Genomic DNA, 15709 nt, shown 5'->3' with positions numbered 1-15709 from the left:
ATGGCTGAGTGAAATAAAAGCTCTTTAAGCTTTAAAATGCAGTTTGTAACGCGTTGGTGCAAAAGTGGCACCAAGTTCTGCTCGTGGATCTTTCACCAGATGTAGGTGGCATAGAGCTGCTTCAGTAACATGTGAGTTATCTGCAGCAGTCTTAGGAAATGAACTGGGTTCTGTTTCCCTTGTGTGATCCAATAAATAGAATTCCTGTGTAAAAGCTAATAAAGCTATTTGAGCTGGGCCAATTGATATCTCAACCAATGGGATTTTATTACTGTTAATGATGTGTCAGACTGGAAAACACAAACTGAATCTATAGAAAGATGTATGCAGGGTCTGTGCTTGTAGCTACCTATATACATCTGGTTTGGAAGCACACAAGAGGGGGTACAGAACCTTTCTTTCTATCCTTTTTTCCCTTCTATGGATTTTTCAAAGTCACCCTTTTGAATAAAACCATTTTTTAAAAAGGTGCCCGTAAGTGGTAGATGTGCTCCAGAGCATTAAACTTTATTAACTTGTGCGGGATCTTTCTTTACCACTTATTTTCTGTTCCTTTTGGAGTATTTTAACAAGCAGATTTAAATGTACCACGTTGTTCTCTGTTTCCAGACATGAACAAAGCCACCAGCCCCACGTAACACGCCGGCAGCTTTCTGTGCTACATCGGGACTGATAAGCCAAGGAAGTGTGATGCCTAGAAATCTCCTCTCAGAGTCTCCTGAAATGGCATCCCAAATCTCTCCAGAGCACACACATGGGAGCATGGAGAGGGCTGGCAGTGTGGAGAATCGTGGCAGCCAAGCCAGGTGCAGAAATCTTGCCTTGGTAAGTGTTTAATGAGCCCTGTGCTTGGTGGTACAGATTACATTAGAAGCTCTGTTCACATCACAGGATTTTTGTTTTATCAAGAGTGATTTTTCCCGTTTCTAGTCCTGAGTGGTTGCTTGTGGTCTTGGTTGTTTAACTCAAAGGCCAGAAATGACTTCTGTACTTTGTTAAAAGAGCTTGTTATTCTGGTCTGATTGTCTCTGAGAGCTTGGAGGGTGCTCCTCTCCAGCCCTTCCTCCCTGAGAGCCGGGAATGGTGGTAAGGAGCAGGCATTACCCTGGGCTGCTCGGTGCAATCACCCTCACTGGGGCTCAGTTTGGTGCACAGCTCTGCCCTTGCTTTGTTAAGTAGCTTGTAAAGGAACTTAAGCATAGTGTTGGTTCTACACACTGTTTTTTGCTTAAGCTCTTTGTTGACACTCGTGAATAAAGGTCTCGACTTATTCCACCTTAATTAGATGAGTAACAAATGCATCACCACAAACAAAGCTGTCTTCACATCAGTGAGTATGAGTGTGTGGCCATTTAAATTGTGTGTGAGTAACTGAGGGAGTAGGATGCACTTCTGCATTTTTCCCAATTAGCAGGGTGAATCAGGCACTGAACTCAACAGTAGTCTTTGTACTGTGACAGGCTAAGCCTAGAAAGCAGGTATGGTTCCTTCCAGATTTTTTTTTTTATCATCCTAACCATTTGAAAAGCATCCATTTTTAATTGGGGAAAGAGCACTCTGGTAAACATGCCTTCCCTAAATGGAAATCCAAATCTCTGTCTTGCCTTAAACATGGATTTAGGCTTTCCACCTCTTTCCCTCTGCCCTCCCTGCCAGCTGCCTTTTAATATAGTAGTTTTCTGTGTAGAAGAGTAAGTGGAGAGAATAAGTTGGCAGGTTGGCACCTCTGTTTATCTATGTACCTCAGAAATGCTCAGTGGTTTTGTGCTACTTTATGAGCTTTTTGGCAGCTGGAGGTAACTAAAGCTGTTCCCTCTTGGTTGTTTCTACTGAAAATACAGCTCTGTTAATATGATGCTGTATCCTTCAGCTTGTGTTGCTGGTTAAAACACAAAACAAGTATTATGGAATTTAGTTCCTTAACTGTTTCTGATCTGCTCTAGAAAACATTTGTGAAGGGTCAGGGTGGGGGGAGGTCAAGAGCCAAGTACACCGTTTGGACTCAGGTAGTTAGTGTATGTTGTTTATTACATGAAAACTGGTTGAATCTTAGAGAATTACAGTCTGAGTGGTACTTTGTTAAAGAATCACAACTTCATTTTATGCAGAATTACAAGTTAATTTTGTTCATTACTCTGAACATTAGGTTCCCAGGTTATCACACTAGTAGCCAACCATGTTTCCATGGGGTTTATTCTTAGCTGCAGTAAGCAGGCATGAGGCTAGACATTTGACATAATCAGTATTGAATAGCAATGCTGTGTATAAATCAGTCTGTTTGTACAGTCTCATCCTGGGTCTGCTGTGTCAGAAAATGACGTAGATTCCCTTAATCCAGCTGGATCTTGCCATGTGATAACCCATATGATGATGCATCAGCTGGAATTGGAATCCCTTCCTGCTCTGTAATGCACTAATTTATAGATGGAGTAAAAGTTGGCTGCAGATTTAGGCAATTCCCATCAGACCTGTGTGTTAGAGGAAGTTGTTCCAAGAGCCTTTGGTTTGTCTTATTTGAGTTTGTGCATGGAGAAAGTGGAGCTGTACTGACAAGTTAATTCTGGTGCCACAGGTCCCCTTCTGTGGTTGTTCTTCCAGCAGTGTAGTAGGTGGCATGTCCAATAAGGATGACAGCTAGCATGTGTGGAATAATAGGTTGAGAAGTGCAAACTCTCTTCAATATAGGCAGAATTTCAGTTTCAGAGTTTGAAAATGGGTCTGTGTTGAACTGGATATTAAGGAAATTCTGCCTATTCTGCCTAATTGCTGGAACATGCTCCCAGAGACGTTAACTTCTTGCCTCTGTAGTTTTGTTATAGAAGTTCAGAAGATGCAGAAGTTCTGGTGGCCTAATGAGAAGAGGGGGATAGATAACTTTGTGTAGACAAATAATTTCTTACTACACAAATTCTGAGAAAGGAAGGGGTGTATTTTCAGGCACACCAGACCTTCATAGCCCTGAAACAGAAGCAACTACAGACTTATCTGCCTCTTCATTTATCAGTTTCCTGGGTCTGTTCACCTAGAGACACAGCAAGGAAGGTCAGGGTTGATTTTGATTTGTTTGGTTTGGTTTTTTGTAATGGCCTTGGAAAGGAACAGGGTAGCAGTGCTTCTTATGTCAGGCCTGTACTGCTGTGGGTTTCTTCCTACTTGATTATAAAAAAGCAAGCTCTTCTCAGTGTCACACTGCATTAGTCACTAAATATAACCTTTGTATTGCATCTGTGGAAGTCAAACAAACCCAGAGATGAGATAATGGGGACAAACACTTGGACTGGCCTGAGCCTACACTGACTGCTCAGAGCTGGTTTGGCTCTTGGCTGGTTGTGCATCCCATGTCTGTGCTGGCACTGCTTGCTGTGGAACTGGTTGTCAGTTTAGGAATGACATGGACATCAATTGCCATGTGCTGAAAAGGTCTTAAAATTCTGTGTGTGTGATTCTTCCCTGTTGTCACATCGGTTTAATTTTGCCGGATTTCTCAGCTGCTTTTTACCTAGGCCATGGTGCTTTCAGCTGATCTTGGGCAATTGCAGGCCTTCAAGCCAAATTTGGTTTTTTTGAAATGAAAAGCAAGGTGCTGATGTCCTGCCTTGATTGCAGGATAATTTTCCTAGAAATGATGGATGTTTGGATCTGGATTTATGCTGCCATATCTAACACAGCAGATGGACACTGTTTTTAGACAGGAGGAATGTTTGCCTTGATATTTTCATCTCACACCAACGTTTACAAACATAGAGGCTGTTATACATGAGGACATGAATTTGCATGTATGTTCTGGTTTCTTTTTGACAAAGGTGGTTTCCATACCTCTGCTTGGCAAAAGCATGAGAGAAGTGTACCTTCTCTCAATACATGGAATCGGTTGCACTATCCAAGGGAGAGGGTAAACAAAAACACTCTGTTCTTGGCAATTCTGGCTTCCAAACCCCATTCTTGAATGACACTCCCTGACATTGGTATAAGAATTAACTTGCCATACAATACGGTTGCAGCAATTTAAGGACACTTAATTCAGAGGTAAAACTAGGTCTTGGCTTTTTTTGAAGCAATTTGTCTTGTTCCATTGACTGAATAGGCACAGATTGACTTCTTAAGAGCCAATCCTTCTCTTTCAGTGCTTCCCTCTGGTAATTGGACTGGGTATCTATTCTCAGCCATGAGTAACTACTTTAGTTTCTAGGTGGGGATAACATGCTGGGACAATAGTGTTACCTGTGAAAACCATGGCAGAGGTGCTGGTCGTACCTGAAGGGAGCTGTGCTAATTGCAACTGCACTAATAATAAGCTGTGTCAGTGCCTGGGATCTGTTGCTGCTACTTCAGTACTTTCTGTATCTGGACATGCCTTACTGAATGATAGGTTTGAAGGATAGTGAGTTCTCATTATTCTCAATGGTCACACTCTGAGGTTTTAATTTTATCTTATTTTCACCTTTGAGTTAGACAGATCCTCAGTTACTGCCACCACCACTCTTTTTGGGGCAGTGGTGACCTCCACAGTTTGGTCAAGTGACTGTTTCACTTGGTCACTAATCAAGTGGCTTAAACTGGCTGATGGCCATGATTCCAAAAAGATGTTTTGCTTATTCTGTTTGTTATTTCTTCAGACCAGGTTCCTCTGTGGCTCTAACAAGACTTGGTATCCAGTCACTGGAGCTGGTTTGTCACTTGTATTGTACAGGTGACATTTTGAATGTTGGTTACATAGACATGAAGAACAAGTATCTTCTGAGTAGTCTGAGCTGGTTCAGTGTCTTGTTTCACACACTCAGCATTTAACTCAGGGCTGACCTGGTTATTTTGTAGTTATGATGTCTCTTGTAGCCTAAAAGTTAGTTGTTATGACCTTTATCCTTTTTGGATCAGTACAGATAATTTAAATACACCAGACCTGGCTTTCGAAGTGCACCACGTTACTATCTCTTTGCCCCGGCCTCTCTGAAGGGGTCCAGGGATTCCAGTGTGTTTTTAGGGCTTTTGGAAGAGGACAGATTGTGTGTCTGTTAGCCCACTGCTGCCTTGTTCTCTCACAATTTGAGTGTGCAGAATCCTGTCATGCTGAGATGCATTTTCAGGTGTGTTCAAGGGAAAGGGCCGAGAAAGATTCCTTTCATAAAAGGAACGTGGTTTTCCCTCTTGACACTGATACTCCACAGGGTTTGCTGTACTATGAGACCTTTCAGCATGTCCAAGTGCTTTGCCAAATAACAATACACAAAAAATGAGAAGAATTTGATGTGTTGTGTGGATACAGCTGTAATGGGGCAGGTGGAACCCATTCCTTACAGGGTGTGGACAGAGCTATGCTATGCTTTATCCACTTGAAACTCATGTTAGTATGACCTGGAAGCTGTATGCCTTGGAAAAATAAGAGCCTGACTCCTAGCAAGGAATGACCTTGCTGTAAAATGTGCTAGTGAGAATATAGATCCAGAAGGCAATTTGTGCTCTATGCAGGAACTGCATCATTCTGCTTCAAAGCAGGATCTGGTAGATAAAGGTTATTCCAGCAGGTGGGCAAGTCTGCTCTTTAACCCACACTGATAGGCAGTCCTGAACTTCCAAAGTGTTTTCTTTGTGCTCCACTACTTTTCCTGGAATACTTGGATTAGAGTTTCTGTCATGTGAAAGCCAACTTCCACTTGTCTCGCCTTCAGTGCATGTGGGGAAAATTTGTTGTCTGTGATAAGGGTGGTCAGCTTTTTATATATTAAATTACACACAGGGCTGCCTCTGCCCACCACCCATTCATTCTTCCCTGTTTTAAATAAAACATGCTCCATTATTTCAGCCATCCTGTGCATCTAAACTCTCAGCACTCCCTGCTTTGCTCTGGACCCAGTCCAGCTTGGCTGCATCCTTTCCAAAGTTCAGCAGCTGAAGCTGAACTCCGTGTTCTCAATGAGGATGTGCTGTCATGTCATCACCCTGGTTAATATATCCCAGGATGGGCTCTGCATACCTGAATGGCACCTTTTTCCCTCTTTATGGCACTTAAACTGAGAGAATCACAGATTACACAGGCACCTTGCAGTAACTTCATCTCAGCATAGCTTCCTTATTCATCTGGGAGTGCATTTTTTGAGGCCATTTCATAAAATCTGGGTATATGACATCTCATGCTTATACCTATCAGCCAAGTCAATAACCACCTCAGGAGAAATGAAATTGGTGTGAAGTTATTTGATTTTTGTAAAAATTATGTAGTGGCTTTTGCCTGAAATTTCTCCCCATTTTTCTGAATGTTGTTCTAACATAGAAATTAAAGGAAAAAAGAAATTACAAGCTGATCAGCCTAACTTTGTTTATCAAAGAGACGCTTTCAGAGTTTAAGCAGATCTTCAGCTTGCTTTTTTAAAAGTAGGTTAGAAGTAATTTAGTCAGCTTATGACTTTGGTTCATCTAGTTTGTCTTTTAAATACTGGTAGATAATTTGTTTCCTCACTTAGGACCTATTGATTATATGGTTTGCTACCCATTATGAAGCACATGGGTACAATTATGCTCATAAACTGAAGAAAACAACATTCAGTATTATAGTCTTCTTCACCAAATGAAATGGTATTATCAAAATCATCAGCTAGTGGGTTGTAGAGGAAGCACTTTTTGACACAGCACGCAATTACAGTGTGGAACTCCCTGCCACAGAATGCTGTGCATGCCAGTCGTTTCCATGGGCTCAAACAGTAAGACAAATTTGTGCTAGAAAAGCTCATTAAGAGCTATTAAGTACACAGATGCATCTGGGAAGTCCTTAAGCCATGCATTGCTGGAAACTGGAAGGATGGAGGGGAGAAAAATATAAATCCATCCAACCTACAGCAATGCTGTCCCCCTGCAGCCCCACTCCCCTGTGCTGTGTGTCCCTGGCTGCTGGAGGATGCTGAGCTAAAGGGACTTTGTGGTCTGATCCTGTATTATAGTTCATGTTATCTGTAATGCACTTGCTTCCAACTGAAATATAACCCATTCTGTCTCCCCTTTCTGTAAATCTAGTCAGAGGTACTTGCCTCTGTGTTTTGTACCTGTTCTGACACTGTTCCTGCACACAGGGCTTTCCTTTGCACCCCTTTTTTCTAACAAGTAGAACTGCCTTGTCATTAACAGGCTGTGGCCCAAGTGGTGCTACATCAACCTTTCTACTGCATGTTACAATTGTTTACTCCCTTCATTTTGTTGTTGTTGTTGTTTTTGTTTGTTTTGTTTGTTTTGTTTTTTGAGAAGCATCCAGTCATTTCTCTCCCATGGCATTGTGCCTGTTAGTTCTTTGGGCACTGCCAGCTGATTGATAAATCAGTTGAACCTGGTGTTCTGTTATTTTGCTAATTGAAGTTTAGTTCTTTAGCAGTTCTCAGAAGAGTGAGGTTTTTTTCTTTTTTTTAAGCACTGCAGTTGTCTTGGGATTTCCTGTGCTATTCTGTTCCTGTCAAAGCTGTGCTGGTCTTAGGATTCTGGGTCTACATTTGATGTTCTGAAATTTCTCCAAATGCATGTCAAACATTGTGGGCCTCTGATATTACTGTTTTGGACAGGTAGGAAAGGGATCTTTTCTATGAAACAGATTCTATTATTCTTTTATTTTTTCTTGCTTTCTTATTTCTTTTTTTTTCTCTCTTTTATACCAGACATTATCATAACAGACTCTTTCCTATTTGGTGTAAGCAGGAAATGTTTGGCTGCACAGACAGCTAAAATATTAATGCCAGCTGAGCATACTCAGCTATTTCAGCTGCTTGCATCCCAAATTTCTTCTGTCCAAACAATCTTTTTAATCCTCCTAATTTAATTTAATTTGAAGCTGAGGCAGAATTTTCAACTTTCAAACTTAACCTGTCTTTTGACAGGAGTTTTAAAGTCTGTAGTGTTAGGTGTAGGTGAAATTTAGTTATGGAAGGTGTGTTTGTGTATAAAGAGTAGGGAGTATATGGAAAGTATGAGATGAATAACTCAAGTAGCTGAAAAGACCTTTCTTTGGCTACTAAAAAAACCCAGATGCATCCAGGAGAAGGGAGGCCTGGAAAACCAGCCTGGAAAGAATATGAACTGTTCCAGTACTTGGAATATATGAAAAATGAACTAATTGCAAATAGACTTGGTAACCTTAATTAAAACTGGCACCTGTTAACTACCAAAAAAAAAATTCCTCCCATCCCTCTGAAAGCTTCACTATAATACAAGTAATACAAGTGGGAATTCTGTAATACAGCCCTGTTCTCAGACCAGTGGTAAATCAAGTCACTGCTTGCTTTGCATCTCTGAGCTCCTTTGGTTTGACCAGCTTGAGTAGGTTTTTTTCACTGTGCCTGTGTGTCTAAAATGGGATTGTTTCCTTGTCTGGCAAACTGAAACATGCCTTGCCTGAGGGAGTTTCTAGCCAGACTGGATGCCTTGCATCTCAGTACAGCCACCTGACCTAACACTGCCCGTTCTCCTGAGCTGTTGTGCCTTTTTTTGCTGATGAAATGTGCCACTGGTCATCTTGAAGGGAAGCTGCACGAGGGAAGAGATGGAAGTGCTGACAGAGATGGGGTTGGCCTTTCACAGCTTGGTATGCCACCTACTACAGATGTGTTCACAAAGGGATGGTTACTCAGTTCACACCCTTCACCTAAAGGGACACTGCTCATTTCAGCAAGACCTGTGAGGATGGTAAGTCAGGTGGAGCTCTCCTGCAAATCTTACCTGGCATGGAAAAGCGCTCAGTCTTGCAGCATAGAAAAGGATGGAATGAAGGGCTTCTGGCAGTCTTTGCTTCTCTTCACATACTGTTTTGCTCAGCTCTTGATCAAGCGAGTTAAGCTCACGTGGGAGCAGTTTTTTGAAATGCACAGTGTGGTGCAGTAATTCCTGTACTGTGCCACGCTCTGGATCTGCTGCCACTGAGAATTTCTTAAACATAACCCCCTCTTTCTTTCCTTTGCCTGTGGAAGTCTGGCTCTTGCAATGAGCTCACCCTCCACAAAAGGTTCTTGGAGTCCTGTTCAGCTCCAGCTCCGGCCTACCTAACAAGGGCTCCTTTCCTGTCATTCTCTTGCCTACTAGACATAGCAGCCCTATGAGTATTTGGGTGGGGAAGGAAGGAGATTGCAACATCCATTAAGGGGAAAAAAAAAAAGAAAAAAAGGAAGGCTTGTCTGTCTCTTGCTTTTCGAGTGCAGCTGTAAAACTTTCCTTGGCCTTTGAAAGCTCTGACATGTGGTGGGTGCGAGCTGTGGAATACGTCAGCCTTTGAAGTTCATCCCCTTTAAATAGGCATTGGCAAAGGGCATCCAGATTCTAGCTTTTGTAGCAGTTTTGCTGCAGTTTTGGTACAAATTCTGGTACAATGCAGCACGTTATAGTTCTTCATCTGCAGGCGTTACTTTCCTGCAGAGGTACGTTGTTATTTTTAATGCTGAGGATGGGGATAAAAGCTTTGTTTGTGCAGGGAGTTAACAGGTAGAGCTGCACTCAGTTTTTTTTTAGTCTAATCTACTGTAAGATGATCTGAACAGGCCTGGTGAGTTTGAAGCAAGTTGTGCTGCCCTAGCAAGAACATGGCTCCTCTTGGATATTTGTACTGCATACCTTTATGTATTTACCTAAATTCTCCCAGCCCTCCATTGAGAAGTAGCCTTTTTACCTTGCCTACACATGAATCAGGTGTCCTTGGAGGATTGAAAAGTAGAGATGAGAAAGGATACAAAGTCTTGTATTGCTTTGCTGGTGCTTCTTGTGAAGTTACTGAGGGCAAAGTTTCCAGTATATGCCTGGCAGGGGGGAAATTCAATCCAGAAAAGGGAAAACCTCACTTACATTTCAACAATACTTACTTGCATTCCAGAACTTACACAGTTCTCTTGGGAAATGTCTTTCCTGTATCCATTGTCTTAATGTAGTGCATTTCTTAATCATTCTTTGTCATCTCCAAGCTTCTGGAAAAGTGAGTGTTTCCCAGGGTGGAGGGAAAAGAGTTAGGGCACTGCTGCCCAGCTTCTCATAGTGATACTGTGTTAATCAAGTTAATCAAGAGCAGTGACTCAGAGAAAATGAAGACTGGATAATCCAGGTGATTATTTCTCACTTCTGTGGTCTACAGGATAGTTTCCTGCTAAAGAAAATAGCCCAAGGCACTGCACTTCCAGGGAGCACATGGAGCACATCCTCATATTTAGTCTTAATTTTTCCTTTCTATAACTCAAAGGTAATATCTTTAGAAACCCTCTCCCTCCTTACTATTACTTCTTTGTAATCTACCACATAACTCTGGATAACTCATGGTGTGTAGTGGTAGAGGCACTTCTCAGCTCCAGCTCTGCCTCTAGAAGCCAATCCCATTTTGGGCTACGTCAAAATGGGAATCAGCCCATTTGTTGGACTGTCCTGAGTGTACCCTTTCCCCCCCAGTGCTGCTCCCCAAACCTTGTCCCTGAATCTGACACAAAACTGATTGGGTATTTTAAAGGGCATAATACCAGTTGCTGCTCTTTTGGTTTTTTAATATTTTTTTTTGTCCTCTTGCATTGTAGTGCCTCGATGCCTCTTTGGGAAGGCATTAATCTTTCTGTTTTTTTTTTTTCTTTTTTCCCCTCATAGGATGATGAGAGCCTGAAATACTTAACCCACGAGGAACAGGATGTTCTTATGTTCTTTGAGGAAACCATAGATGCCTTAGAAGATGACTTGGAGGAGATGGCTCTACGTGACAGTGGCATCCACTGCCAGTCTCCAAGGTCGACAGAAGAAAACGTGTCCAGTCACTCAGAGACTGAAGATATCATCGACTTAGTGCAGTCAACACCTGAGAGCAGTGACCATGAAGGCCCTTCTAGCAGAGATGCAGAGCCAGGTAGTTGTATTTCTTGCAAGGGTGGGTTTCCCTTTGATCTATCCCTGACCTATTCCAGTTCTCATTGGAAACAGCTAAAGTAATTCTGTACCTTCCTTACTACCTCGAGATGAATTTGTTGCACATCAGGAGCTCTAAGGACTGTGATTTTCATTTGCCCTGGGGTTTCTGAAATTCTTGCTGTTAGTATAACATTTTTTTTTCCATTTTTCCTTTTCTCTCATGGAGGTCACACATATAATGAAATTTTTGGACTGTGATCTCAGACCTCTGCCAGGTGACTGAGTTGTCACTGTTGTGCACAGTCATTGCAGCAAGGCAAACAGTATTCTGTCTGTTCGTGCTCTGCTTTTCTCTAAGACCTCTTAAGACTTTCTCTAAGAGTTTTAAGGTGGCAGATTGTTTGCAGTGTTACTTTGTGTGGGACTGAAAGGCAGGCAATCCTATCAAATAAGTTTGCACCAAGACACTGTATCAGCCAGTACATCCAGTGGGATGTAATGCGTCCTCTCCTGGCTCTTGTGATAAAAAATAAGAACTGCAAAATTCTTGCAGAAGAGCAGCCATTGAAACCCAGTGAAGCAACATGCAGAGTGTGAATGACAGGCAGAAAGAGGGCTGCCAGTGACTGCATTGTAAGTGTGGTGACCTGGCCTATAGTGTCGCCTACAAGATGCCATTGCTGGTTCAGTTATTGTTTCTTCTGGCAATGTGGGCTGAGTTTGAGTTGGAAAGTTTCTGGGGGAGGGGAGAAATGATGCTGAAAGAAAGCCTTGCATTCTGCTGTGTATGAAGACTTAATGGCATCACTGGTGCTTTGTGTTTTTAGTGTTGGATGCTCCCTGGAGAGCCGAGAGCCCCAAGCCAGCTGTACCTGCTGACCTTCCCCCGTATCCCCCTGCTCCACCACCAATGTCTGAGGCACTTCCTCTTCCTCCTCCGCCCCCTCCTCCAGTGCAGCACCCAAAATTGCTCCGCTCTGTGCCCACTCCCCTCATCATGGCCCAGCAGATGTGTGAGCAGCAGGCGGAGAGCAGGGCGCGCTTCCCCGGCGCCCTCAAGGACGGGAATTCGGACAGGAAGAAAACCCCGGTGGCCAATGGGGATCATTTCGTGGCACCAAAACACCCTCCCGCCCCTGCACCCAAACTGCACCGCTTCCCCAGCAACATCAACATAACGAATGTCAGTGGCAAAGAGTTCAACGAGACCATTTCCAAAGCCGCCGTGAACGTCCAGGAGCGGCGAGCCCAGGTGCTGGCCAACATCAATGGAGGAGCTCTGCTGGCAGCTGAGCTGGAGGAGAAGCTGCACAAAAGTGATTTCTTGTCACGTAACAGAAGTTCTTCCTTACGGGATCTCTCTTCCGAGCAAACACGATACGAGGCCCTGACGAAACTCGGCCTAGTTAAGGGAAAGCCAGCTCAGGACCAAGTGGACCATGCCCCAAGCACTCAGCAGGTTGATGTGCAGCCCAAACAGGCAGATGCTGTTACCAATGGATATAAAAACATCCATGAGGCTTTAAAAAGTGAGCCCAGCCCTTTCCTTCCTATGGGCAAAACTGTAACAATCAAACCAGAGGTCGCTCTTGCCGCTAACAAGGTCATCAGCGCACAGCAGAACACAGGGAAAAGCTGTAATGATTACAAACAGCCTGCTGTAAGCCTGGACATGAGGAGGAGATCAGGATCGCTGCCTAGACCTTCAGGATTCCGATCCCAAGGGATAACGGTGAAGTTTTCTGGCCGTGGCTCAACAGAAGAAGCTCGGAGAGAGGCCCTTCGGAAACTGGGGCTGCTGAAAGAGACGGCGTAACGTGGATGGGAATGTTGTGGCAGTGGGAGGGAAGTCATGGCATGGCTTGGTGCTGGAATGGTCCCAACAGAATTGGGACCAGATGGATTGGAAGAAAAAAGGGAAAGTTCTCTGTTTCAGGCAAGCTGGGGAGGTACCAGACACTGTGGAATGACCACTCGTGTTCATCCCGGGACTGGCACCACGTATGGTCATGTACAGCAGTGGGGTCTGGCTCTCCTTCCTACAGAGATACTGAGCTGTTGCTCTTTGTGACTAAGAGGAATTTTATTTAATTAATGCTGGACTGTGTCAGGCAGCATCTCGTTAATGAAGTGTACAGTGCAGTATTGTTGTACATAGCGAATTGAGCGGCGACTCTTCCTTCTGCTCTTTCTGAAGCCAAAACCAAGAGCTCCGTTTGTCTTGCCCACGTGTCTGTCTGTCTGTCTGTGGGAGCTCGAGATAATGTCCAAGCTGAAATTTCTGAGCAGTGTGACACCCTTCTGTGACTTTTTTTTTCTTGTCTGTGTTATCTGGCTTGGCTTCATTCCCTCCCAGTGGTGGAGTCTTCTGTTCCCTTGCTCTGCGTGCGCTTCCCTCCAGACTGTGCACAGGGTGGCTTCTGCTTTGACCTTCTCCTGGACAGAGCAGCCCAAGCTCTGAATGGGTGACTGCACCACTCTGCTGCTGCCCCTGAAGTCTTGCCTTTCTTCCCAGCCACCTGCTTCTTGGTCATGCTCGACCAACCCACGTGTCCAGTGAAAGGCTCCAGAAAAGCCTCAAGGATATGCACCGGTTTTCACACTGACAGCCAAAGAGTCTCCTGACAATCTGTGACCCCAACTGTTCTGTACCAGGGATGGTCTCACAGCAGAGAAGCCATAGGAACAAGTTAACTTTGTACCAAATGCAAGACCCTGATGTCAAAGTCTTGTCTTTTACGTTGGGGGTCTGGGAAGGAACTGTTACTTTTTGAACAGTAGCTGTACTACACTGAGTAACTGTAAGTTCTTTTACTTCTAAAACTGTCATGTGATCTTCCTCTAGTCAGAATCCTTTGTTCACAGCCTTATTTGATTCTGCCCTGCCAATCCATAACAAGTTACAGCCAAAATTCGTGCAGGTTAAGTGGAGTTACAGGAGGGCTGTGTGTAAGAGCACGTCATTCCTGAATGGTCCAATTGATGGTATTTTGCCTTTGTTCAACAGACATGCTTTTAAAGATGGTCCCAAAAGATATTTGTGTGTTGGTATGATTTTATTTTTTTTTAATATGGAAAGCTGCTCTTCCATGTTAAAACTCCTTCCCTTTTTGTATACCTGAAAACATCCAGAATAGCCACTTCAAAATCAAATGCCAAACTCCAAACCCTCTCAGTTTTTTTGTTGTTATTCCTCGATGTTTGAGTTTTCGGTGTTTGCTTGTTTTCTAAAGGGAAAAACTGACTTATTCTCTGCACTTTTTAAGCCTCAAGCAACCCACTCCTTTTCCCAAGGAGCTGAGCAAGAAACCTTGGAGAAGAGGAGGGGAGTGGCTATAGCAGAAACCGACACACCCTTTGATCAGGAGCTCTGCCATAACTGTGATAAACAAGTTTGGAGTTCTTGTGATAAAGTATTTCAAACTTGCTGAGCTTTACTTGTAAATGAAGCTGTCGTGAAGGAAAAACCTTTGTGTTATTCTCAACCTGCCTCATAATTTGTTTTTTTTTTTTGCCTTTTTGTGTTTTTTTTTTTTTTTTAATTATCTGCTCGCTGCTTTAATTTTTAATCGTGTTGTTACGGTATCTGGCTGGTTCTGTTATGTAGTTATTCTTTTCAGCCTTTTCACTGGGGAAGTGATCGTGTTCCTCACTGTGAGAGGCTTACTATACACAAGCAATCAGTAATTAAAATATGTGGCCATTCCTGGGCTGGCAGAGCACTTAGGCGTGCACAACCAAACGTGAGACGTGCTGCTGGAACAAAAAAGGCTGCCTGTGTGCTGTGAGCACAGCACATGCTTCTTCTGCTGGGCTCTGAGTCTCCAGTCCTGAATCAGAAGGACAGGGGAGCACATAAAATACATCCAAGCACGCGCTTCGCTGCAGGCTGGCATGGAGTCCTACATGTGGATGATGAATCATAATTTATTAACATAACCTGCTAAGTAAATTTAAATGTTTCATGACCTTTGTGCTTTTCAGTCCTGGTAAAGCAAATTCTTCATTATGGATGTGAAGTGCGTACAGAGCAATCTTCACATCTAATCATTCCTTGCCAGCCCCTCTTTGAGTTGTTTACAGCTGGGAGCCCATGCTGAGCAGACAGGGGGTGGAGGGGGAACCCTGACACTACTTCATTGAAATGCAGTCCAGTTCAATAACTCTGTAATGTAACCCTATTTAAAAAAAACACAAATTAGGTGTTTAATATCTAAATTGTAAAGCTGCCTCTGCTGAATTAGCTGGATCATGTTCTTTCATCCTTTGTGCAGGGCTGTGTCCTCAACTGGTGGGAAGTGAGAGTTAGATCTTCATTAGGTAAAGCAGTTTCTGCCCAGGGAGGACTTGGAACGAGGTATTCATTGTGGCCCTTCATTGTAGCAAATATCCTACTGATAAATTCTTCTCTGTGCCTAAAACTGTAGTAAGTAAAGCCATGTACTAAATGAAGTTAAGTCTAGCTGCTAATAACCTGTATATAAATTTAGCTCTATTTTGTGTATCTTGTTTTGTGTGTATATGTTGCTGCGATTTTACTTTTTTCCCTTTGTGTTAGAGGTAACTGTCTTGCACAAATCTGATAAATCATCCATTAAACTGGGATAAACCCAATCAAATGATTGCTGATGGGCGGTGGCGTTTTGGTTCTTGTCACTCCATAGAGTGAATCCTTCTTGGGAGGAGGGAGGTGACTTAATGACTAATACCAATTTAATAACCTTAATAACCTTTCTTTTTGTAACTGTGGATGTGTGTGAGCCAGAGCTCAACCCTGGGACAACAGGGAGGGGAGGGGACAACAACAAAAAAAAAAGGATTGTGTCTAACAAGAGATGTGCATTCTCACTGCTGGGCAGCTGGAGCTGTG

The 15709-nt window shown here is 43.2% G+C and overlaps 1 protein-coding gene across 2 annotated transcripts; it reads left to right on the top strand.

Annotated features, from left to right (window-relative positions):
* Positions 1 to 616: 616 nt before the first annotated feature.
* On the top strand, positions 617 to 15463 carry PROSER2 (proline and serine rich 2). 2 transcript variants are annotated; one of them, XM_008926183.3, is made up of 3 exons: positions 617 to 825; positions 10585 to 10837; positions 11667 to 12655. In XM_008926183.3, exons 1-3 carry the CDS (start codon positions 691 to 693, stop codon positions 12653 to 12655), a joined length of 1377 nt encoding a protein of 458 aa, XP_008924431.3. In that variant the 5' UTR covers positions 617 to 690. The 2 variants fall into 2 exon arrangements, with proteins under 2 accessions (XP_008924431.3, XP_017923634.2); XM_018068145.3 differs by having other exon boundaries at positions 691 to 825; positions 10585 to 10840; positions 11667 to 15463.
* Positions 15464 to 15709: the final 246 nt, after the last annotated feature.

The sequence above is a fragment of the Manacus vitellinus genome, unplaced genomic scaffold (assembly GCF_001715985.3).
Source record: "Manacus vitellinus isolate BGI_N305 unplaced genomic scaffold, ASM171598v3 scaffold_13_pilon, whole genome shotgun sequence".
Lineage (NCBI taxonomy): Eukaryota > Metazoa > Chordata > Aves > Passeriformes > Pipridae > Manacus > Manacus vitellinus.
The sequence above is the reverse complement of the archived record's forward strand: the minus strand, read 5'-3'. Positions and strand labels throughout refer to the sequence as shown.

Excerpts from the sequence above, each read along its gene's own strand:
- PROSER2 (XM_018068145.3), top strand. The coding sequence starts at position 691 with ATGCCTAGAAATCTCCTCTCAGAGTCTCCTGAAATGGCATCCCAAATC. Across the intron at positions 826-10,584 it reads GGTGCAGAAATCTTGCCTTG|GATGATGAGAGCCTGAAATA; the intron begins GTAAGTGTTTAA and ends TTCCCCTCATAG. Across the intron at positions 10,841-11,666 it reads CAGAGATGCAGAGCCAGGTA|TGTTGGATGCTCCCTGGAGA; the intron begins GTTGTATTTCTT and ends TTGTGTTTTTAG.